The 25,694-nt window shown below is 48.0% G+C and overlaps 1 protein-coding gene across 1 annotated transcript; it reads left to right on the top strand.

Moving 5' to 3' along the window:
- Positions 1-202: 202 nt before the first annotated feature.
- Positions 203-24,701, top strand: PPIL1 (peptidylprolyl isomerase like 1). The gene is made up of 4 exons (XM_004612989.2): positions 203-495; positions 3,685-3,839; positions 22,075-22,143; positions 22,672-24,701. The coding sequence occupies exons 1-4, from the start codon at positions 440-442 to the stop codon at positions 22,890-22,892; spliced, it is 501 nt and encodes a 166-aa protein (XP_004613046.1). The 5' UTR covers positions 203-439; the 3' UTR covers positions 22,893-24,701.
- Positions 24,702-25,694: the final 993 nt, after the last annotated feature.

The raw sequence follows: 25,694 nt of genomic DNA on the forward strand, positions 1-25,694 counted from the left end.
CGGGAGCTGAAAGGCAGAAGCCAGGAACTGCACAGCCAGCTCCTAGCAGGGGCGGGAACTGCGATTCGCACCCTTTCTCCCGCCCCTTCCGGTGGCTGCCCTCAGCATTGATCGCCAGGACAAAACTCCAATCGGCGTGCCCCGTCGCTGGCTGTTCCCGCCTCCCACCGCTCAACAAGCCAATCACACCGTTGGCGCGGAAGTAGCCGCGCGGCGGGACCTCGAGGTAGCGCGCGGTTCCTCCGTCCTCGGCCAGGCGTCTCCTACCGCCACCCCCGCTTCCCGGCTCCGGAGGCGGGCCTCGCTCTCCCTGGTCCCAAGACCCAGATCCCGGAGGCCGAAACCGGCGGGGACCGGAAGTGTGCGCGGCGGGGCGGGACCCCGGCGCCCGACGCCGGAAGTAGCGTTTGCTGAGAGACGGGACTCCTCAGGCTTCCCTATGGCGGCCATCCCCCCCGACTCCTGGCAGCCGCCCAACGTGTACCTGGAGACCAGGTAAGGGGAGTCGGCGCGGCAGGCCTGACGGCGGCCGCGCGCACGCGGCGACCCTCGCCGAGCAGAGCCCGCGGCCGGCCCCAGCAATGACCGTCGCGGCCCGCCATCGGGCTTCTGCCGCCCCGCCTGGCCCTGGGTTCCCGCGGTTCCGTCCAGACTGGGCCGGTGCTCTGTGCGCGATGAAGCCGGGCTCCGCACCGCGCGCCCGGGAGTCGCGTCCCCAGACGTTCCCGCCTTCTTGTCGCGGCCGCGCCGGCGGTGCTTGGGTTCGCGCTGCTCAGCGCCCGGTGCTCGGGCCGCCCGCGGGTTGGGGCCAGCCCGGGGCAGGAAGCCGTGCGAGCCCGCCTCGCGGTGTGGCGGAGCCCTGCTCTGAGCCCTGGACTCACCGTTGACTTTCTTTGCTGTAAGAATAGACGCACAGTCCGCGTGGGCGCCCGTGGGAGGAGGAAGAGCCCCTCTCCCCGGCCTCGCGCCTTGCTCCGTGTACGTGGTACAGTGTCCCCTGTGTTCCCAGAAACGGAGGCCGGGGTCGCGCTGTGCGTCTTGCTGCGATGTTGCAGGCCGCTCCAGCCTGGGCACTGCTCGGCTTCCCGCCTGCCTTTCCCTCTGCAGAAGCACGTGTTCTCGCCTCTCTCCCCTCGCGTCTGAGTAAATTTCATTCAGTAAAAGCGATCTTGCTTCACTACAATAACAGCTTTTCCGTAGTATGGGTTATTTGGGGGTGTAGGGGGCGGGAATTTGGGCCACACCCAGCAGTGCTACAATCCTACTCCAGGCTCCGTGCTCAGGAATCAGTCCTGGGGGACCTTATGTGGTGCCAGGGATCAACCATGGTTGGCTGCATGCAAGGCAAGCGCCTTCGCCCCTGAAACTATTTCTCTGGCCTCCCCATAGTAAGATGTTTTATATATATTTTAGTCATTGTAAGATACAAATTTGCAAAGTTGTTCTTGATTGAATTGCATGTGTACTGTGTTGGGCCACCTTTCCCTTCACCAGTGACCACTTCCCTCCACCACTGTTCCCAATTCCAGGCTCCAGCGATAATACACCGGGAGGACATTTGCCTCGCATGCGGCCAACCAGCCATCTCATATGGCCCCTGAGCATGCTGGGTGTGACCCAACCAAAAAGTCACTGTCGGGGCTGGAGCAATAGCACAGCGGGTAGGGCGTTTGCCTTGCACGTACGTGGCTGACCGGGTTTGATTCCCAGCATCCCATATGGTCCCCTGAGCACCGCCAGGAGGTAACCCCTGTGCATTGCCGGGTGTGACCCAAAAAGGAAAAAAAAAGTCACTATCACTGTCATCCCGTTGCTCATCAATTGTTCCAGCGGGCACCAGTAACGTCTCTCATTGTGAGACTTATTGTTACTGTTTTTGGCATATCCAATATGCCATGGGTAGCTTGCCGGGCTCTCTGAGAGGGGCGGAGGAATCAAACACGGGTCGGTCATGTGAAAGGCCTACCGCTGTGCTATCACTCCAGACCAAAAAGTTAAAAAAAAAGAAAAGAAATACCCCAAAACAATGTCCCAGTTCCCCTCCAGACACTCCTTTTTTTTTTTTTTAAATCCTTTTAGACACTGTGGTTTGCAATACTGTTACTGAAACGGTGTTGGATATATCACTTTACTTATTTCAGTATCCAGTTTTTGTTGTGATACAATAGTCCCTTCTCTGTTGTAACCACCCTACCCCCTTTGTGGCAAGTTTCCTACTAAGGACCAGTCTTCATAGTCTTTGTTATCTTTGTTTATTGTTTTGTTTTTCTTTTTCCTTTTTGGGTCACACCTCGGGATGCTCTGGGATTACTCCTGGCTGTGCTCAGAGGACAAAATGGGATGCAGGGATCAAACTCAGGTTGGCCACGTGCAAGGCCCAGCCCGATGTAGTATCACTTCAGCCCCTACTATTTTCTTTACGTCTTGCAAAGTGAGATCATTCTGTGTCTGATACTCTCCATGACCATCCATGTATCAGCAAATTTCATGACTTCATTTTTTCCCCCAGCAGCTGTAGTAGTAGTCAGTTGTGTAGACTGATGTACCATAACTTCTTTATCTACTCCTCTACTCTTGAACACTTGGGTTGCTTTCCAGATTTTGGCTATTGTGAATAGTGCAGCAATGAACATTAGGCGTGCAAATGCCTTTTCTGCATTGTGTTTTGGGGTTGTTAGGGTATATCATTTCCTGTTCTTTTGTTTTGTTTTGGAGCCACCCCTGGTAATGCTCAGGGGTTACTCCTGACTCTGCACTGAGGAGTTTTTCTGGCGGTGCTCAAGGGGCATATTAGGATGCTGGAGATTGAACCCAGCTTGGCCATGTGCACGGCTCCCTACCCACTCACTGTATACTCCAGCCCCATCATCCCTTAAAAAAATTTTTGTATGAAACTTTATTTAAACACTGTGATTTACAAAGTTGTTCACAATACAGTTGTTCCAGGTATTCAGTGTTCCAGCACTAGTACTCCTATCGTCAGTGTCTTTAGTTTCCCACTCCCTTTCCCCACCCCTTAGCACAGAGGGAGGGATGCTTGCCTTGCAAATGGTTGATCCAGATTTGATTCTCGTACACCATGAGGTTCTCTAAGTCTGCCAGGAGTGATCCCTGAGCACAGAGCCAAGAAAGAGCCCCTACCAAAGCCAGGTGTGGCCCAGAACCGAAAGATAACTAACACTTTTGGAGGGGTGCATTTATATCTCAAAGGAGGTGCTTGGGGGATCACGCAAGGCCACCATTATGCAAAGTGTACACTCAATTCTTTGAGCTTGGTCCGTGACCCCCCAAATGCAAACATTGTTAAAAAAGCAAAAAAAAACAGACATAGGGCTGGAGAGATAGTACAGCTGGTAGGGTGCTTGCTTTACGTGCAGTCTACCCAGGTTCGATCCCTGGCGTCCCATGTAGTTCCTCGAGCCCCACCAAGAGTAATTCTTGAGCACAGAGCCAGGAGTAACCCCTGAGCGTGCTGAGTTTGGCCCAAAATAAAAATAACAACAACACAACAACGAAAAACCCAAAGCCCCGGCTTGTTTTTTTCTCAGAGGATGTACCGGTATTTGCTACTTGCATTATCTTGCTTTCCTCTTATGTTTATCATAATTTTATGGCCGCTTGAGCAGTTCTGTAGGCTCCTGTCTGTGTCTGGTGCTTGACTGGTGCTCCTGTCCTCTCCTGCAGCATGGGGATCGTTGTGCTGGAGCTGTACTGGAAACATGCGCCAAAGACCTGCAAGAACTTCGCAGAGTTGGCTCGCCGGGGTTACTACAATGGCACCAAATTTCACCGAATCATCAAAGACTTCATGATCCAAGGAGGTGACCCAACAGGGACAGGTACAGTTAAACTAACATTCACGTCTGACCTCTGATGAGGTAACAGCAGGGCGTAAGGTGACCAGAACTCTCATCCATAAACAAGAGACTGGTTTCCTCCATTCTGAGACCCTGTTTCAGAATGTTGGCCCGTTGGGGTGAGGGAGATCACTCACATGGCTAGTGAGCATGCTTTGCCTGTGGAAGGCCAAGCTTCCATTCTTGACACGGCATGGTCCCCTAGCACCACACTGAGAGTAGCTCCTTGAACGCTGCTGGGTGTGATGCTCAAAAAACAAAAACAAATGGTCTTGACCTTTCTTTTTCTTTTCTTTTGGTGATTGGGCCACACCTGCCGATGTTCAGGGGCTACTCCTAGCTCTGCACTCGGAAATCACTCCTGGAAGTGCTTGGGAAGTCACTCCTGGAAGTGCTTGGAGACCATCTGGGATGAGAGGGATTGAACCCAGTTGGTCATGTGCAAGACAAATGCCCTGCCCACTGTTCTATTGTTCTGACCCTGTCCTGCCCTTTCTAGTACATAACCTTCTCCCTAATTTTTTTTTTTTTTTTTTTTTTTTTTGCTTTTTGGGTCACACCCGGCGATGCACAGGGGTCACTCCTGGCTCATGCACTCAGGAATCACCCCTGGCGGTGCTCAGGGGACCACACGGGTGCTGGGATTCGAACCTGGGTCGGCCGCATGCAAGGCAAACGCCCTACTCTCTGTGCTATCGCTCCAGCCCCCCTAATTTTTCATATGTGGAATTGACTTCTTATTTTGGGGTCCTCTCTGGCTATTTAGGGAGTTGTGGGCTTTACTTGCTGTACTTGGCCCAGCTATGGGTCCAAATACAATGCTTGGGTCCTTGGAGGTTGACTCATAGACTTTCAATAGAGATTCTCATAACTTCTCTGTATTACATACTGAGAGCAACTCGTGTTTTTCTGAACTACAGTGCCTCGGATAGTCTGATGATTAGAAGTAAAGACGTCACTGTTAATGGTTTTTGTTTTTTGTTTTTTTTTTTTTTTAAAGGAAATGCTTTTGTCAGTTATTCTTTTAAACTCTGGTGATAAAGCTGTGATTAAAGATAATAATGTTTTGCTGTAATTAAAGCAGGAAAAGGATATGGGGGTATGATCGTAGAAAGGTTAGAAAGGTCAGAAAAGTCCACACTGATGCTATTGGGGTGAGTTTATAATGAAATTCAGCTGTGGAGCTTAGGACTGACTGTTGGGAAGAGCAAGCCCAAGGCCCGATCAAAGGTCATGTATGACCTGTAGGGCATGGTGGAGACTTTGGGTTTGCTTCTGAATAAGACAGAACCCTTAGATAGTTTCAAACAAAGGACTGGTGTGAGCTGACTTGTGCTTTATTATTAATTTTTTTGTTTTGGGGCTATTCCCGATTCTACTCAGGGATCACTCCTGGTGATGCTTGGGGGACCATATTCATTGCTGGGGATTGAACCTTGGCTTGTCACACGAAGGCAAGTGCCTTACCCAGTGTACTATCTCCCCGGCTCCCTGACCTGTCCTTGAAAAGGTCACTGTGGCTGCTGTTTATGGAATAGATGTGGGGTTAAGATTGTGAGTGGGGGCTGGAGAGATGGCGACTCGAAGGGCTGGAGCTGCATGATTGCATATGTGCAAGAGCCAGCACCAACCCCTAAAAAATGAGAGCAAAGAACAAGTTAGAGGGGCTGGAGTGATAGCACAGTGGGTAGGGCTTTTGCCTTGCACGCGGCCGACCCGGGTTCAAATCCCAGCATCCCATATGGTCCCCTGAGCACCGCCAGGAGTAATTCCTGAGTGCAGAGCCAGGAGTAACCCCTGTGCATCGCCAGGTATGACCCAAAAACCAAAAAAAAAAAAACAAGTTAGAGGACTTGTCATCTAGTCTAGAAGTATGTTGTTGAACTAGGCTGATAGTGGAGAAAGTGATGAAAAGTGACTGGATTCAGGTTATGTTTATTTATTTTGGCGGCCAAACTTTGCAGTGTTACTCCTGGCTCTATGCTCAGGGATCACTCTAGATGAAGGTTCAGAGACAATATGTGTTGCCAGGGATCAAAACCAGGTAAGCTCCTTACCCACTGTATTACCTCTTAGGCCCGAGGTTATGTTTTTGTTTTTTAATTATTTTTGTTTTTGTTTTGGGGTCATGCCCATTGGTGTTGAGTGCTTCCTCCTGGTTCTGCACTCAGGAATCACTTCTTGCAATGCTTGGGGGACCATATGGGATGCCGGGGATCGAATCTGGGTCTTACATGCAAGGCAAGTAAGTACCCTACCTGCTGTACTCGCTCTCTGGGCCTCATAGTTATTGATATTTGGATCTCATGTTTTCAGGGTGGTTGGGATATTTAGCTATACCACTCCTTTACTCCACCAATGTACATGTATCTCCTTGACCCCTGCTCCCTATTGCCTCCTGTCCAATTCTTGCTCCCTCCTTGATTTCTTTCCTTCTCTATCCTTCACCCTATACTCTGGGGCCGAGGGTCATTTAGGCAAGATGGGATTGGGGCCATAAGCATGTGAGTAAGATGGTCAAGGTAGACTGGGGGGGGGGCTTCTGGTGGTGGGGGGTGTTGTTTGTGCCACACCCAGCAATACTCAGGGATCACTCCTGGCAAGCTCTGGGGACCATATGTGATGCCAGTCACGCAAAGCAAGTACTGTCATTCCGGTCCTGACATCAAGATTTTTAACATGATTTTAGTGAAATGGGAAAGGCTGAGATAATAGTCCTGGGGGAGGGGGAAATCAAGGATTAGATTTCAAGTCACATTATGTTTGAAATTTTTGTCAGATCTTTCATGAGTCTGGAGTTCAAGGAAAGGTTTGGAATTAAAGATGTGAATTTCGGAGTTGTTATTATTTAGATGGGCTTAATGACAGGCCTTGACACAAATTGCTTCTCAGTCTTAATTTTCCCTCTGCTAATTCCCACTCCTGCTCTTTTGTCTTTAAATAAACTGTTCTTTTGTCTTTAAACTGTTTTCTGTCTTTTTCTTTTTCTTTTCAGGGCTGAGGGAAGTTTCGGTCTTTGGACCACACCTGGTAATGCTCGGGGCTTACTGCTGGCTCTGCACTCAGGAATCACTACAGCCCATGCGTGGGGGCAGTGTGAAGGACTGAGAATTGAACTGGGGTTTGATGAATGCTAGGCAAGTGTCTTACCCTTTATGACCAATGTATTCCTTTTTTGTTGTTTTTGTTATACGAACACAGAAATAAAGGCAAGGGGCTAGAGATAGTACAGGGGTAATGTGCTTGCCTTGCATATGCCCAACCCTGATTTGATCCCCAGCAATGCCAGGAGTGATCCCTGAGCACAGAGCCAGGAGTAAGCCTTGAGCACAACTAGTTATGGCCCAAAACCAAAGAAAAAAAGTTTAAAATATATAGGCAAGTAGAAAATGACCATTTCTCATAAGCATACCTCCTAAAGATTCCTAACTGCTGTTGGCCAGAGGTTGGGTCAGAGTGATAGTACCACAGGTAGGTGCTATTCATATATATGTACTTTTTTTTTTGGAAGGGCTGTAGGCAGTGCACACCCAGGGCTGCTTAAGACTTACTCTTGGCTCTGCGCTCAGGGACTCTCTTGGTGGACTCTGGGGACCAATGGAATGCTGGGGGTTGAGTCCAGGTCAGCTGCCTGATGGCAGGCACCCTACCCGTTGTACTGTCGCTCCAGCCTCATTTTTATCTTGCTGCCCACAACCCTCCCCTTAATTTTTATGGTTTTGGTTTTCCTTCTCACAGCCACTCTTCATTCTTCCCTTGTGACTCCCTCTGCTGTGGTGAGGAGGATGCTCAGCACCAGCCTTCTTGATTCACAAGTGCTGATGGGCAGAATTTCCTCTTGAATGTTAGCTACCACGAGGATGTCATATTTTAAAATTCAGTCATAGGGACTAGAGAGATAGTACAGCAGGTTAGACATTTGCCTTGTACACAGCCCACCTGGGTTTGAACCCCAGCACCCTGCGCCCCATGCCCCGCCAGGAGTGATTCCTGAGCACTGCCTAATGTGGCCCTAAAATAAAGCACTGCACTGTAGCATTGTTGTCCCGTTGCTCATCGATTTGCTCCAGCAGGCACCAGTGATGTCTCCATTGTGAGACTTGTTACTGTTTTTGGCATATCGAATACCCCACGGGTAGCTTACCAGGCTCTGCCGGGCCGGCGAGATACTCTCCGTAGCTTGCCAGGGTCTCCAAGAGGGACAGAGGAATCAAACCCAGGTCAGCCGTGTGCAAGGCAGACACCCTACCCGCTGTGCTATCGCTCCAGCCCTGAGCATTGAGCATTGATTCCTGAGCACTGCCGAATGTGGCCCTAAAATAAAACAAATAAAAAATATTAAGTCAAGGTTGAAAATTCCTACCCATTGGCTTCATATATGGAAAAATTCATGACTAGGTATTCTACTCTTAGGCCACACTCGTTCCTTGGATCTTTCAAAATCATTCTGGTTTGTTGCCTTGTGGTTTTGAGTTTGACTTTGGAGAATATTGAGGCCAAATTGATTTCTTTTTTATTTCAGGGAAAAATTATATAAAATTAAGTCATAGAGGGCCCCAGAGAGAGTATACTAGAAGGTGGGACACTTACCTTGTATGTGGCCAACCCAGGTTTGATCCCTGAATCCTATATGGTCCCCTGAATACCACCAGGAGTGTGATTCCTGAGCTCAGAGCCTTGAATAAGGCCTCAGGTGTGGCCCAAAACCAAAACTGAAAATTTTTGTCTAGGGCGCCCGAGAGATAGCTTGACTTGGATGTGGCTGACCTGGATTTTATCCCTGTACCCCATATAGTTCCTCAGGCCCCAAATAGGGGCCTGCCAGGCAGTGCACAGGCAGCCTGTAGGCCACTCCCAGCCAGCTGTGCATGCCTGATGTTCATTGTTCTGGCCTGTGTTGCTGGCTCCCATCAGGGCCTCTCCTGTAGGGCTTGGGGACTCAGGCCACATCTGGTAGATGTGGTAGTGTTAGACCTGGTAGTGTTCAGGGTCATGAGGTGTTAGGGATTGAACTATGGGGCCTGGAGCATGCATGCTTGAATCCAGCTCTTTGAGCTGTCTCTTACAGTCCTCAGGGAAAATGTTTCATTTTGGGGGGACATTGGGCTACACTTGGCAGTGCTCAGGAATCACTCCTTGCAGTGTTGGGGACCCTGTAGGCAGGGGTCATCCACCTGCAAGGCAAGTGTTTTAACAATCCTGTTCTCTCAGACCCCTCAGGGAAAATATTTTATTTGAATTTTTGAATATTTTCTGTTACGGGTTTTCTATTTCAGGAAATGAGTTATTCTTTGTTTCATCACCTTTGCCTTTCATATCTAGCACATTTATTTTGAGTCTGTGAAGTACTTTTCCATTTTTTTTCTACACTGAAATAGTCTGACTATACTCTGCCTTTTTCAATTTTTAGTCATGTCTCTACTGTAATTTATTAACAGTATATTGATAATATTTGGTTTACAGTGTTTCTGTAGTTCTGCATTCTTTTCACCTTGTTCTGTTGAGATACTGTTTCTAAGCTCTTGTTTTATTGGATTCTTATTTCTATTTACCTATAGACAGCCATGAAGAGGTTCTTTGTTGGATTATGGCTTTTCCCGGACTGGGTTGTTTGTTTTTATGATATCAGGAATAGAACCCAGGACTTCATGCACACATGGTCAGTGCTCAGTTGCTGAGCTGTATCCCTGGCTTTCATTCTGAAGTGTTTCATGGATTGAGAGCCACACTGGGCAGTGTTCAGGGGACACTAGTGGCACAGTGTGTGGGGATCTCCCCTGGCCTTGAGTAGGGGACTTTGTGGTGTCAGGAATTAATCAAGTCTCGGTCTCCATCATGTAAAATACATGCTTCAGGATTTTGTGCTACATTCCAGGTCCCCAGATGAAGGTTTAAGATCTTTATCCTCCAACCTTTCTTTTCTTTCCTTCGTTTGTTGTGGTATATTTTCAGTGTATGTCACTTCTGATAGGATGAAAGAAAGGGGTGTGAGATGAGCTAAATGTAGTAAATCAGGTAAAACCCAGCAAGGCTCATGTCTTCGGATTCTGCTTGGTACCCTCTATCTGGGGGGTATTGGTGTTCTTTCTCCAGGCACAGCGAGGACACCTCTCACATGAGGGTCTGTGATTGCTTCAGGAGAAAGCCAGAAAGTCCTTTCTTCCCTACCGTTTCTCAGTATACCTTAACTATGAAATACTGTGTCAGGGTACCATATTTTTGGGTCACGTATTCTGAACCCTTTCGTGGCCTGTTTGCCTCCTCACCTCCCCCCCCCCCCCCCAGTGGCTGGTGCTTGATGGTCTGTCCCACCACACGCCTAAGCCATGTACTCTAGCCTCTCTCCTTCACCTCCCCTCACCCTTTTTTGTCTTGGGGCTAAATCTGTTTGTGCTCAGAGCCTTTTCTTGACTCAGCCCTCAGGGATCACTCCTAGTGGGGTGCCAGGGATTGAGCCTGGTTTGGGCACAGGCAAGTGTCCTACACACTGGACTCTCTCCAGTCCTTGATTGCCTATTTTCAGAATTTGGGACATTACTTTGTTTTCTTTTTCTTATTGGTTTATGCTGGTGAACTTCGTTCTCATTTGTTCTGTTTTGTTTTGTGACCACACCTTGCTATGCTCAGGGCTTACTCCTGGCTCTTAGTTTAGGGATCTTAGCTCCTGGTGTGGCTGGGGGACCGTGTGTGGTGTCAGAGATTAAACCTGGGCCAGTTGCTTGAAAGGCAAGTGCCTTACCTGCTATGTTTAATTCTGGCCTACTGGTGAATTTTGTATATTAGGTGGGTGGTGGAATGGGGGAGATTGGAGGCACCTATGGTAGTGCTCAGGGGCCACACTCCTGGCTCTATACTTATAGGCCACACCTGGCAGTGCTTGCAGGGTTGGTTTTATTCAGTGCCAGGATTTGAATCAAGGCCACAGCTTTAGCAGTATACTAGGCAAGCACCTTGACCTTTGTACTATCTCTCTGGCCCCACTCTGTGTGTGTGTGTGTGTGTGTGTGTGTGTGTGTGTGTGTGTGTAAGTTTTTACTTTATTTGGTACTGTGGGGGAGTCTAATCCTGCCTGACCCCATTCTTTACTGAAAGTATCCTAATATACTCTGTTATACAAAATAAAACCTTTAGTTCACAGGAGCAGTGGAGCTGAGGGAGTTTATGTGTAGTGGACAGAGTCAGTAGTTGGCCCAGAGAGATAATACAGGAGTGGGGCACTTTACTTGTATCAGCTCACCTGGGTTCAATTTGCAGGTCCCTGGCACTGCATATGGTCCTCAGGAGTGATCTCTGAGTGTAGATCAGGAGTTAGCCCTGAGCACTGCTGGGTGTGGCACAACCCTCCTCCCCACTCTCCCCAACACCCCCAAAAAAAGAATCAGTGGTAACTCATACATCTTGCTTATGCCAGAACTCCTCTGTATTTCTCAAGTTAAATGGGTACACATCCTTCACAATGTCACACATCCAATGATGTAAGTTAAATAAAACTGAATTACTGGAAAGATTTCCAAATAATTGCATCTAGTCTGAAGTCAGGGATTGAGAGCCCGCTGGAGGGTCTGTGGTGGGAAGCAGAGGGAGTTCGGTGTACTGAGTCCCTCTAGTGAACCGCAAACTGGTTAGGTGACGTTTGCTGAACATCTTAGATGAGCAGCCTGTGGCCTCTTGGCCACTTCAGCAAGTTGATAGCACATCGTGCTTCCCTCTCTGGAAACACCCTCCCCACAATAACCTGACAACTCAAATCACTCTATCCAGACCTCTCCATTCTGTGTTCCCTCCGTTCAAATACTCTTTGACTTCCTGCTTCATTTTATTTTATTTTATTTTATTTTTTTATAAACTTGGGGCAGGGGGGTGCCCACACCTCCTGGAAATTATTGACCAATTGGATGTGTAGTACAGTATGAGAAGTTGGACGTTGCAGTGCCAGGGATGACCTGGACCAACCTAGCAGTGCTTGGAGGCCTCCAGGACTGTCCCTGGTGATGCTTTGGGGGCCAAACATGCTAGACATGTTCCTTAACCCCCATAATCTTGCCTTCTGCTTGATTGTATTGGTGGGGGAACTTCCCAAGCAGTGCTAAGTGGTACATGCTAGAGCCCCAGGTCTCAGTTCTGCCAGGCCCTGTAATACCGGGGTCACAGGTATCACCCTGGTGGTGCTCTAGGTCATCCCTGGTGGTGCTTGGGGAGGTCCATGGCTGCAGGTGTTGCTTGAACTAAATCAGGTGCTGAGAATCAAAACAGGGTTGGCTGCATGCAAGCCTTTCCCTTGGACCATTTCTGGCCACCCCTGTTTAATTTTGACATTTTTCTTTTAAATTTCTCTTGTAATTGTTCTACGCTGGCTCTTTTATTAGCCCTCTGAATGCCTTTATCAGTTTCTACTAACTTCCTCTCCCCCCTCTGAGGCGTGGCATCCTCTCAGCTCTTCCTGCAGGTCTTCCCACTCTGCATTTAGCCTCTCAAGCTCACTGTGATTGCGGTGATTAATTGCATGCTGATTACGCTGCACAGCACTCTGCTTCATCACTTCTCATGGCAGCCCCAGGAACACCTACAGTTGGACTTACTGAAGCTCATAGTTAATTTTATTCATCTGATGCATATTAGCTGAGAATCTGCTGGGTATTCCGTGCACTGCTTTTTTTTTTTTTTTCTTTTTCTTTTTGGGTCACACCTGGCAATGCACAGGGGTTACTCCTGGCTCATGCACTCAGGAATTACTCCTGGCGGTGCTCAGGGGACCATATGGGATGCTGGGAATCGAACCCAGGTCGGCCAAGTGCAAGGCAAACGCCCTACCCACTGTGCTATCGCTCCAGCCCCCCGTGCACTGCTAAGACTACTATGAACACTAGTATATGTTAGGAGCCACAGCAGACCTCCTTGGCAGACCACCTTACCCCGCCAGGAAAACAAGTTGTTCATTATAAGATACAGCTAGAAAATATTAATACGTAATAATAAGATCTTATAGGGTAAAACTAGAAAATAATAAGAAATACACAGATGGGGCTGGAGTGATAGCACAGCAGGTAGGGCGTTTGCCTTGCACGCGGCCAACCCGGGTTCTATTCCAGCATCCCATATGGTCCCCTGAGCACTGCCAGGAGTAATTTCTGAGTGCAGAGCCAGGAGTAACCCCTGTGTATCACCAGGTGTGATCCAAAAAGCCAAAAAAAATATACATGTTTTATGGATCATGTATATGGTGTTGAGTGGAATTATTTCATATTAAGATAAAAAAATGCAAATGGGAAGAGGCATATTTGAAGTGGGCCCTGAAGGAAATGGGGAAGTTCAACTCTTAGATGTTAGAGGAAGGGGGTCGTTTCAGTTGAGGAAAAAGACAGGATGCTTGCCAAAGGCCTGAGGACTGTTGTGGAGAGTCCACCACCTGGACATTGGTCTCAGGATTGAGACGTTTCTTGTGACACACGCAGCCATTTTGGCATGCCCCGGATAGATGGGTGTGATTTCTGAGTTTTTGTTTTGTTTGGTTCAGGGGTTACTCATGGCTCTGCACTCAGGAATCACTCCTGGCATGGTTCAGGGGTTCAGGGATCTAGACATGAACCCAGGTCAGCAGTGTGCAAGGCAAGTGCCTTACCCACTGTACTATCTCTGGCCCAGGATGTAAGGCTCCTGAACTGTATGTTTCGGGGCCAGCGAAGGAGCAATTTGGGGTAGAGTGCCCAGTAGTAGGTGATACCTTCAGCATGAGATGGGGCTCATCCCTGGAGACTCCAGACAGGAGCTCAGATTACATCTAGCATCATCTGGGACTCTTGAGTCTGATGTAAGAAAAGTATGTGAGATTTTACCCAGCTGTGGTGTATAACAGGGTAATGTAGATTGTGGAGTTTGGCAGGTTTGGGATTGAATCTTACTCACGCAGACGTTTATTAAATGTTGTAACTGGCTGAGGCTTATTGGTAAATGGAAGTGTGGTTCTGTGCACTTTGGGGCATTGTAGTGAGTAGTAAATAAGCTGATGTTTGTACCATGGTTTGCACAGGCTGGAAGAAAATAGAAATTCAGAGAAGTCTGGGGGCTGGAGCGTAGTACAGAGGGTAGGGCTCTTTCCTTGCTCATGGACAATGGGGCTTGATCCCTGGGACCATTATATGTTCCCCCAAGCAAACCAGGAGTAAATCCTGAGCACTGTTGGGTGTGGCCCCCAAATGGTGTATCCGTGGTTTACTTCCGTTTCTAATTCACTTAACATGTAACTGTTGTACTCCTACCATGATCTAGACATTATTTAGGATACAGTTGTGAATAAGAAGGCCTCATGGTCAGCTGGGGGATGACTCTGGTAGAGAACTTGTCTTGCATATGTAAGGCTCTAAGTCTGATCCCACACCATTAAAAATAAAAATTAGGGAGATAGTTCAAAAGACTGGAGTGCGTGCTTTGCACACAGACGATATGGGCGCAAAGCACCACTTACTTGTTTTCCCAAGCACTGCCAGGAGTGGTCCCAGAGAGAGAACAGAGGACCAGAGAGATAGTACAGCGGGTAGGACCTTTGCCTTGCACATAGCTAGGAATAAGCTAGGAATAACACCACCAAGTATGGCCCAAAAACAAAAAAGAAAAAGAAGAGAGAAGAAAAGCTGCGTGGGGTCTCATTCTAGCAGAAGACATACTAGTAGATGATGTATCAACAGATCCTGACATATGATCCAGGGGACAAAAGATGTATGTGGTATAAGGGATTTTCAGCTTTGGCACTGTTGACATTTGGGACTGAGTAATTCTTTGTTGAGGTTGCTCTTCTAGGCTGTTGAGCTGTGTTCCTGACTCTGCCCACTGGATAGCAGTAGAACCTCCCAGTTGTGACAGCCAAAAATACCTGCACACATTTTCTCTGGTGTCCTTAGGGGGCAAAGAAGCCCTGAGTTGAAAGCCAGAGTGAGGATGCTGCTGTTGTGGACAGTGAGGTGAGGCTCATTTCAGCGGGCTCTGAAGGAAATGTAGTGAGCCGTGAGACAGCAGCTTTCAGAGGTTGGAGCAGAGTGTACTCTGCAGGCAGCAGTACGGAGACAAGTGTCACTGTAGTGGCAGGGACAGGAGCTGACTAGGGTACACAAACAGCACCAGATGATGGAGAGTCTTACGCGCCAGGGTGGATACTTTGGGTTTTGCCTTAAGTAGGATGAAATGCCCCTGGAGGATTTTGAGTGGCTATGTGGCTTGATATGAATGATGATGTAAAAGAATCCCCTGGCTTTTTCCTGGAGAGTAGGCCCCTGTGGAAAGGGGAGGCAGGGCTGGGGGAAGCCCAGAGATCAGCTGGCCCTTGTCCTAGTAAAGTTAGACTTATTAGGGGACTGGAGAGCTAGTACAGTGGGGAGGGCGCTTGCTGATCTGGGTTCAATCCCTGGCACCCCATATGGTTCTCTGGGTTGGTTAGGAGTGATCCCTGAGTGCAGAGCCAGGAGTAAGCCTTGAGCACCGCCACCCCACCATCTCTGACACCCCACCCTCCCAAATAAAAGAGAGGAGAGATCTAAAAAACACTTGTTGGCGTTTAATTGGAGTGAAAGCAGTTGTTTTGTTTCCGGTCCTTTGGGGAGCAGATGCCAAAACAGCAGTGAAGAGATTTATTGTGGTGGCACATGTACACGGAAGCAAGAAAGAAGGGGAAGTCCTCACACAGCTCAGCTGTGCAGGCCTGACACCTGCCAAGGAAGGGGGTGGAAAAGAGCACAGATAAGGTGGGAGGAGCACCAGGAGGATGTAGTCATGGAAACCAAACAGACCTCGCTTCAAGAAGGGTGACACCAACTGTTAGCCGCTGCTTAGAAACCAAGTGAGATCTGAGAATTGACAATTGAAATAGTGACAGGAAAGTCACTAACACTTGACAGTTCCAGTGGTATGATGAGGTCAGAAAGTCTGAAAGGAGAGTTTTTAAGTGACAGGAGAGGAAGCGGATACACCAAGCATCAGGAGCTTTTTGTCTTTTTTATATATGTATGGAGGGGGGTAGCGTCACACTGGTGCTGCTTATGGGGGACCATATGCAGTGCAGGGTGTTGAACCCAGCTTGGCCATGTGCTAAGCAAAGTGCCCTACCCACTGGACTGTTACCCCACCTATTGAGAACTTTTTGGAATTTTTCTGTGAAGAATGCAGAGGAAGAAGTAGGGGGAGATTTTTAAGGCAAAGTTTTTGTTTTTTAAGTTTTAAGATGGAAAGTATCATAACATGTTTTTTTGCTTGTTTGGGGGCTACACCTGGCAGTGCTCAGGACTTACTCCTGGCTCTGCACTTAGGAATGCCTCGTAGTGGGGCTTGGGAACCACATGGCACATTAGAGTTGGAACCTGAGTCAGCCACATGCAAGGCAAGCGCTATGCTTTGTCTCTGTCCCCTTAATAACATGTTTTCAAGCTGATTGGAAATATCCATTAGAAGGAAAAACTGATACAGACCTGAGAGATAGTGCAGTGGGAACTATCTCTTGCCTCACACATGGCCAACCCTGGTACCACATACGATTCCCTGAGCACCTAGGAGTAAGCCCTGAGCCCTGCTGGGCATGGAAGGAGTGGGATGGAGGGGTGGGACAGAAGTTTCTGTGCTCTTTAAAGACTGATCACTTTCACAGGTCCTGCCCCAGGTACTGGGACCCAGATTTGGTAACTGCTGCTGAGAGAAAACCCTTGATGTTGTCCTTGCCTGCCCTGGAATAGTGGTCATGGCAGCTGGCTCTCACTGCCATGGAAGGAAACGTGAATGGGATTAGGTATGTGGTAGTGAAATTGTCGCAGAACATTGGTAGCAAAGGAAAGTACATGGGGAGAGAGAAAGTGGATTTGGTGGTAGGATCTTGTGAAAGCTCTCTTCTGCTGTTTTCTCAGTGAAATAAGCAAGATAATTCATAAAGAGCACAGAACTCAGAACTGCCAGTGGCTGGGGACTGAGAGCAGAGGGACTGGAATAAGCCCAGACAGACAGACTCCCAAAATGGGGCCACCGCCAGTTCTTGGGTTACTGTAGGTAAAGGGGCTAGTGATTCTGTCTTTGTCTCCTGTCACACTCCCTCTGACTTTTGTATGTTTCCGCATTTGTAATTCTTCTAACAATTCCATGACACAGTGGTAGTATAGCTCTTTAGTGTGTATGTATGTGTAGTATCAGGCTGAATCCAGCGAGTGTGCTGTGCCACATGCTAGGTACCACCACTCCTTCTTCATTGTCTTTTGTATGGCGTCCAGAGGCCTCTCCCTCAGTCAAAGCTTTTGTCCATCCCATTGAGACATCTCCTTGGTCCCTAAGGCCAGTTTGTCAGTGCTGGGAAGGAAAGAGGAGAGGAGACATCAGTGGAGTGTTGGGGATAAGAAAAAGTGGGATTTTGTTTTAAGAAACTGAAATTGGGCCAGAGTGATAGCACAATGGGTAGGGCACTTGCCTTGCACATGGCTAACCGGGGTTCAATCCCTGGCACCCCATATGGTCCACCTGAGCCCCAGCAGGAGCAATTCCTGAACACAGCCAGGATTAAGTCCTACACACAACTGGGTATGGTCCAAAAAACCAAAATTTTTATGTTTGTTGGCTAGGATTACAGTTCAGTGGTAGAACACATGTCTCACATGTTTAAGGCTCTGGGTTCAATCCCCAGCACTGTGATAAGCAGATAAACCAAATAAAATAAAGTGAGTAACAAGGGACTGGAGTAATAGTACAACAGCTAAGGCGCTTGCCTCGTATGTGGCCATTCTGAGTTTTATCCCCAGCACCTCATGTAGTTCCTGAGCCCCACCAGAACGAGGAGTTAGCTCAGAGCCAGCCTGAGCACAATAGGTATAGGTATGGCCCAAAACCAAATGGGAAAAAAAATAGAAAATAAAAACTATAGACTTTCTGAGGCTTACAGAAGTAGTTAAAAGGAAAATGGCAAGCTTTGGTCAGAAAAGAGATTGCCTGAAAAGGGCTAAATGCTTGGTTCCTCAAAGCGTTTGTTACTCTTGAGAGCGTAGGGTGTTGGGGGCGGTGGGGAAGATGGCTTTATATGTGCTTGTGGTCTTGGACTAGATTTGTCATACTTTATATTGGGTGGGGGCCAAGGGACACAAGAAAAGCTGTCATTATTCTTTGTATCTTTCAAATGTCTGAAATATTTAATACTTTGAATAAATTATTTAAAACACAGGTCTGTAAAGTAAAAGAACTTTTGAGGGGCTGGAGCAATAGTACAGTGGGTAGGGGCCGGAGCAATAGCACAGCGGGTAGGGCGTTTGCCTTGCACACGGGCGACCCGGTTTCGATCCCCGGCATCCCATATGGTCCCCCAAGCACTGCCAGGAGTAATTCCTGAGTGCAAAGCCAGGAGTAACCCCTGAGCATCGCTGGGTGTGACCCAAAAAGCAAAAAAAAAAAAAAAAAAATAGTACAGTGGGTAGGGCATTTGCCTTGCACACGGCCGACCCGGGTTCAATTCCCAGCATCCCATATGGTCCTCTGAGCACTGCCAGGTGTGGCCCAAAAAGCAAAGACAAAAACAACAACAACAAAAAGAACTTTTGAGAGGTTGAAGTTAATTTTTGGCTGCAAAACTTCCAAGTGGTTGGTTGGTTTTTGTCGTCACTGACATCTGTGTAGCCCGTTGTGTACTGGAGAACCCTTTCATCACCCCTGGCCCCCTGGCCATCTCCCCCCACCCTGCATGTCCAGAGGAGTGTCTGGATGGGAACCATTCGTCTTTCTGACATGACACTACTGAGTTGAACTAAGCTATGAAGAGTCAGTGGGGCTGTGGTAGCCCAAACTAGTTGGAGTAGTGGGACTCAATCTGTTCTTTCTTCTTTGCCTTCTGAATCTTAGGGCTTTAACTCTTGACTCCCGATGGACCCATCCCATAGCTCTTTCCTGTCTGTGCTGCCACTTAGGGGGTAGGTTTCAGTTCCGTTTTTGGAGAGAAGAGGGCAGAAGCATCAAGATTCTAGGCAGGTTCTAGGCCTTTCCTTCTGGCTGCCCTGAGCTTACTGTGGGCCCATACACTTATGACCTGCATCCTCAACTCAGCTTTTTTGGGCAAGAGGGGGGTACTTTTGGGGTTACACTCAGGTGTTACTCCTGGCTCTGCATTCAGAAATTACTCCTAGAAGGCTTGGGGGACTGACTGTACGGGATGCTGAGGGTTGAACGTGTGTTCTGGGCAGTCAAGGCAGACACCCTCCTTGCTGTGCTGTCACTCAGGCTCCTCAGCTCAGCTCACTCACTCAGCCTGTCCCCACAGCTCTTTCCTCTCCGCTGTAGCACTAGCCCATTCCACTGACACCTCTCCTCACCTGGCAAGAACTGTGTCTATGTTGGGGCTGGAGCCATAGCACAGCAGGTAGGGTGTTTGCCTTGCACGTGGCTGACCGGGGTTCGATTCTCAGCATCCCATATGGTCCCCTGAGCATTGCCAGGAGTGATGCAAAATATTTTTTGAACTGTGTCTGTCATTAGAGGGAACGTTTTGGTTACATAATTGCTGTTTGGATATAACTAGCCAGTTGGAATTTTTATCTGGTAGTTGAGTAAATTTTCAGAAGCATAGGTAGGCAGGTGGGAGGTTTCCTTCAGTCTGTTCACCCCATTTCTTTTTGTGTGAGAATAGTGGGACCTTGACAGGCTCCCTGTGGTGGTGTTTCCTAAAAGGTAAAGCTAAGACTTCACCATGGGCTTTAACTCTTGGAAAAGCCCATGGAAACACCTGGGCTGGGCCCAGGGGCCTCCAGGGGTGAACATGGTGCTTTAACCATGCTCTTTTCACTGTAGCCTGGGAAGGTGAGCGCCATCTGGGCTGATTTCTGGCTGCCAGACAAGCAGAGAAGCAGATGTATCCATGTTCACTTTGTTCCAGGCTGTTTGTCATGACTGGTCAACCTGGAGAAATAGGAGTTCAACAGGGCTTATAATTGACTAAATAATTAATAGGAGGGACTGGAGTGATAGTACAGCAGGTAGGGCATTTGCCTTGTTTGCAGCTGACCCGGGTTCCATTCCCAGCATCCCATATGATCCCTCGAGCACCGCCAGGAGTAATTCCTGAGTTCATGAGCCAGGAGTAACCCTTAAGCATCATTGGGTGTGACCCAAAAAGTTAAAAAAAAAAGAATTGTGCTTCATCCTGCACAGCCAACTTGAACTTCGGCTGGTGAGAGGGAATGAGAGCTGAAGACGGGGTGGGGAGGACTGTCTAAAACATACAGCGACTTTATTCCGAAGCTCATTTTCTTTTATAGCATGTAGTGAACACTTCGTGGGAAAGCCAAGGGTTACAAGTTAAGTGAGCTACATTATCTGTTATTCTGTCTTGCAACTGCATATGCCGGGAGTTCCTTGAACTCTCTCAGGAATGAGAATGTGGCTACTGCCTGTCCAAAACAAAATCGGGTGCAGCCTTCCCTTCGGCCCCATTTACAGGGTCAGCCACCAGGGCATGGCACTCCCACACGCCTAGTTTTCCCCCTGCTCATTCCAAGCAAGCAGGGGCTACCAAGGCCAGTCCCCAACAGAATTTATTAGGAGGAAGGTCTAGAGCAATAGTACAGCAGCGGGTACGGTACTTACCTTGCACATGGCTGGCCCAGGTTCGAACTTGGCATCCTGAGTACCTCTAGGAGTGAGCCCTGAGCATTGCTAAGGGTGCCCCCCCCCAAAAAAAAAAAAAAAGTACTTAAAAGAATTGTAGGAGGTGTTACCGGCACGCTCTCCGCCCAGACGAGATCCGGAAAAGCCGCACACGAAACAGCTCCTCTGCTCCTTAAAGACTATGATCCTAGGGGGCTACTAACCACTTTTGGCACCCAGCGGCTTCTTATAGAAATGAATCTGGACTGTGAACTGAGCTACAACCCCATGCCGCCCTGGGAGGGGAAAGGTTTTTCTCTCTCGACCTTTCCTTTCAGAGAGGGTGGCGGCGGCACCCATGTAGCGACCACTACCTAGAGGTATGACCTTGCAGTGACATGAACTGAGCTAAAATATCAGAAATCCAAAACCTTGCGGCCACTGTTGTCATATATTCTTCATTCTCAGCAATGGAAAACAAATTATCAAATGATACCTTTTCAGCAGGTTTAATCAAATTTTTTGGGGGGAATTATAAATAATAATAATAATAGTTTTCTGTTGAAATATTGAATGTATTCAAAGTATAGAGAAAATAAAGTGAAGACCATTAGCCACACAGGTGGGGAGGGTGGGAGGAGGGGTATACTGGGGTTCTTGGTGGTGGAACATGTGCACTGGTGAAGGGATGGGGATCGGATCATTGAGTGACTGAGACTTGAACCTGAAAGCTTTGTGACTTTTTTCATGGTGATTCAATACAAAAATAAAAATTAAAAAAAAAAAAATGAATTGCAGGAGAGTTGGTTCTTTCTTAGCCCTTTCATTTTCCTTTGAAACCCATCTATAACACTAACTTCCCACCTTGCGCTAGAAATAAACCCCGTGTGCCTGTACAGCACTCCTCTTTTGTTGACAGATCAGTAGCAGGTGGGGATGTTTTGGGCAGGTCTTCCCATGCCATGGCTCTTCCTGCTTTCCAGCTCCTAGCTTTCCTCTGCCCAGTGCTCTCTGCCTGCTGAGTGAGTCCTCTCTGTCATATTGTCACCTCTCAGGGTCCTTCTTCTTTCCAAGCACGTTTTCATGGATCTGGTAAATTTCATTTTTATTCATCTGGGTTAAGAACAGCAAGTGAGTTTCGATTCTTGTCCATCTCTGACCTATTTGAGGTGGCAGACCTGAACCCAGCAGGAGAGTGCTGATTGCCTGGCAAGTCTGCAGTGGGCAGAGGGCTAGGACTTGGGGGCCACGCCTGTCTTGAATACTCATTTAAAAACCCTCATCACACTGTGAGTGGTAGTTAGATTACAGGGGACCTTAATATTCTTTTGCTAATATTCTTTTTTAATATGCTTTTGACAATCAGGCTGCATTACTTTAATAAGCAGGGGGAAAGCACTCGTTTTATTGAAAAGAAACGTCGTACCTGAATGAAACCAGTGATTTGAATGTGCCACAGTCAGTGTTTGACTCTGCTGCCTGGCTCTATGGTTGCAATATCCCTAGCAGGGGTCTAGGTGTGCTCACTGCTTTTTCCTTTCCATGCACCAAAGAAGTGCTTTGACCTTGGGTGTAGTTCCTGCTGTGAGGTAGAATATGGGGTAGCTGATGGGTTTTTATTCTGATCTGGCAGGTCGAGGTGGTGCGTCCATCTATGGTAAGCAGTTTGAAGACGAGCTTCATCCGGATTTGAAATTCACAGGTAAGTCTGTCATGTGGCTGGACTTGGAGGGAAGAGGGGAGAGTGGATCTGAAAAGCTTCCCATGCTGGCTGCGATCCAGGATGAGTACCTGACACCATGGCATGGTGCCATGCGGCTGCCCAGCTGAGGCGCCTCCAGGAGCCCTGGCAGATTAGAGAAAGTAGTGCCTCGCTCAGTTCCCAGCCATCAGGGTGCTGATCTGAGTGTCCTGGACTGTGCTTGTGAGTGTTGATGGTCTAAACTGGGAATAAAAATGTCTCTTCAAAGAAGCAGGAGAACTACTGGGTGTTGAGAGTTATGGGGATCAGGATCTAGCAGCTAGTGGGGGTCAACATAAAGAGACTGGAAAGACAGGCCAGTGTCCCCCCAGACTGGTACAGGGATGCAAGCTTTGGGGGTCAGAGAGTTAATGATTGAGGACAGGACAAAGTCTGGCTTTTTTTGTTCGTAGGGTGGTATAAGCAGCTCCAGACTCCAGCTGTGGGGGGTCCTTCAGCTGTCTCTTGTCTCTTCCTTTTTCTTCCCAGGAGCTGGAATTCTCGCAATGGCCAACGCAGGACCTGACACCAATGGCAGCCAATTCTTTGTGACCCTAGCTCCCACCCAGTGGCTTGATGGCAAACACACCATCTTTGGCCGAGTGTGCCAAGGTATAGGAATGGTGAATCGAGTAGGAATGGTGGAAACAAACTCCCAGGACCGCCCAGTGGACGATGTAAAGATCATTAAGGCGTACCCTTCTGGATAGATTTGCTGCTTCCCCGGTCCCTGACCTTCTGAGGTGGCCCCAGCAAATCAGCTTCCAGATGACTGAGAATACACATAACTCAAAACTTCATTTTGGGGGGCTGGAGCGATAGCATGGCGGATAGGGCGTTTGCCTTGCATGAGGCCAACCCAGGTTCGATTCCCAGCATCCCATATGGTCCCCTGAGCACCGCTAGGAGTAATTCCTGAGTGCAGAGCCAGGAATGACCCCTGTGCGTCGCCAGGTGTGACCCAAAAAGGAAAAAAACACAAACAAGACACTTCATTTTGGCCTTGCAGTCATCGTGCTAAGGAGCCCTGGGGTCTCAGGTGAGTTAGGGACAGAAGTATGTTTCAGTTCAGCGAGATGCCCCTTCTCTTCCCCCATGCTCAGCATGATTTCCCGTGCCCCACAGAAGTGCTCACATACGAACATTCACAGCTGACTGCTCCTGGCCAGTGGCCCTCTCTGCTCCTGTGCATGTCTGCTCTGGTACCTGTGGAATGCGGTGAAGCAGGCTGTGGTTGTGCACAGTGCCCAGCCAAACTTTCTGGCCAGCCAAACTGAGTCTTTGATGGCTGACAGCCTCAGAATTCCAATCCAAGTAGTGTCTGTCAGGCTTCCTAACTCTGGCACACCCTGCTTCGGTCTCCCTCGTTCGTTCTTCCAGAGAACGTACGCATCTCTCTCCAAACCAGAGCATCCACACTGCTGTTTCTGACACTTAGACAGCCCACGCAGAGCCATGTTGAATTTTTGCCAAATGGGAACTGCATCCAACAATCAAGTTTCTGAGAAGGTGTCAAGTGAGGAATGATAATGTGTAATAATCGAGAAGTGAATTTATTAAAAGGGAGCAGAAGCATTGGCCATTTTTTTCCCTTCAGGAAGGAGTAGAAATCTGTAGTAAGCATAAAGACAGACTGAATTTCTGTATTTTCTTAAAGGAGAAACACCACTTTGAAAAGAAAAAATAAAATTTTTTTTATGTAAGACTTAAAACATAGGAGGTTTTATATGTTGAGTTGCTTTGGGTTGTGTGTGTGTGTGTGTGTGTGTGTTTTAATATTTGTGATTTTTGGAGGATTGATAAGTGAAAGGAAGTTACTATCTGTGTAAAACATAGGCACTTCCAAAATAAATACTCGTTGATGGTCAGAATCGTTGCTGTGAACTGATTTCAAATATTGTGGTAGCAGGTTCTAACAGCAACTTTAACATGTAGTATTCAAGGATCATCTTCAGAATTTTACACCATTTTCTACCATAGACTTCCTACATTTAAGACTTGAAAGGTAGTATTGAAAGAAGACACGGATGAGGAGGAACCATCTGTAGAGTAGCCAGGCATATGTGTGGAGAGGCCTGAACCATCCTTGTACTTGCAAGGGATACACCTTCTTGTCATTCTGGGCCCTGGGATAATGTTATTGTTTTGGGGAGGGGGTGGAGGAGTGGGGCAAACCCCAGAGATGCTCAGGTGTTGCTCCTGGCTTTGCACAGTACCTAGAAGTGCTTGGGACCTAATGGGATGCCGGGATTGAACTCTGGGTCAGCTGTGTGCAAGGCAAAAATGCCTTACCTGCTGTACTATTCCTCTGGCCCTTCAGGGCAATGTATTCTGGCTTTCTTAACCTGGTAGCTCCTCAGTTGATGGATTGTAGCCTTAACTTAGTGGTCCTTCTCACGGTACATTTTGGAAATGATTTGCTTGATAGACTAGCCAGACAACACTATTTTCTAAGCTTTCCCCATGTTCAGCCATTCCCCGTTCTCCTTTTTTGCTCAGTAAACAGCAGAAAGATCCTAGCTATGTAAATGACTTTGTAACTTGACAGAGATGATTTTGGGGTACAGAGTATTCTAGACTCTTGAGGAATTAAGGGTAAAAAAGCTATGTTTAGATTGGGCCAGTAGACCGATTCGGATCTGTCCTTAGCATCCAAGTATCAGCTTCCTAGAATTATTGTCCTTCTCCTTCGGGGCAGGGGAGTGGTGATATGTGTCATTGCTGCTTTTGGAAGGTACTGGGTGCACTTGGGAAGAGAGCAGCTCAGGCATAACTGCAGATTCTAGAAAAGCATGCCAAGTGATACCATATGCTAGTTTTTATGGAGGGTGTGGCTCAGTACAGCCTGAACTGTTGCACGAATCCTGCTGTCTGCTAGTTAGCAGAGAGGAATTCCTGCTTTTGCCCAGGGATAGCTCAAAGGATTACAGTAGCCTCAGAGTACCGCTGGGTATGGCCCACACTGCCCCTCCCCCCACAAAGGAACCCCAATGAATCTGTTTGTCTCACTCAAAGCACACCTCCTCAGGGTGAGTTAGGACATAGCGCATAAAAGTGGGATATTTTGGAGCTGGAGTGATGGCACAGCGGGTTGGGCGTTTGCCTTGCATGAGGCTAACCCGGGTTTGGTTCCCAGCATCCCATATGGTCCCCCAGCACTGCCAGGAGTAATTCCTGAGTGCAGAGCCAGGAGTAACCCCTGAGCATTACTGGATGTGACCCAAAAGGAAAAAAAAGTAGGATATACTAAGGCACTGAAAGCTCATGTCACATCTCAGATGGAGCTGGGGGGTGCTTACGAGAAGATCAAGGTGGATTTCTAAGTTTGATGGAGGTTAGCAAAGACAGGCTTGCTGGAGCTAATGAAGGGACAGGAAAGACAAGGTTGGGTGAATCTAGTTGGAGAAAACTTTTAGTTGGGAGCATGCAATGTTCTTACCTGGTATGGAGGGGAAAAAATGGACTCGGCCTCTAAAATGCATGTTTCCCAAGGACCCTGGCTCAGGGCCACT

The sequence above is a fragment of the Sorex araneus genome, chromosome 7 (assembly GCF_027595985.1).
Source record: "Sorex araneus isolate mSorAra2 chromosome 7, mSorAra2.pri, whole genome shotgun sequence".
Classification (NCBI taxonomy): Eukaryota; Metazoa; Chordata; class Mammalia; order Eulipotyphla; family Soricidae; genus Sorex; species Sorex araneus.

Coding starts and splice junctions, on each gene's coding strand:
- PPIL1 (XM_004612989.2), top strand. CDS start 440: ATGGCGGCCATCCCCCCCGACTCCTGGCAGCCGCCCAACGTGTACCTG. Junction 3,840..22,074: donor AGGTGACCCAACAGGGACAG/GTACAGTTAAAC, acceptor CTGATCTGGCAG/GTCGAGGTGGTGCGTCCATC. Junction 22,144..22,671: donor TCCGGATTTGAAATTCACAG/GTAAGTCTGTCA, acceptor TTTTCTTCCCAG/GAGCTGGAATTCTCGCAATG.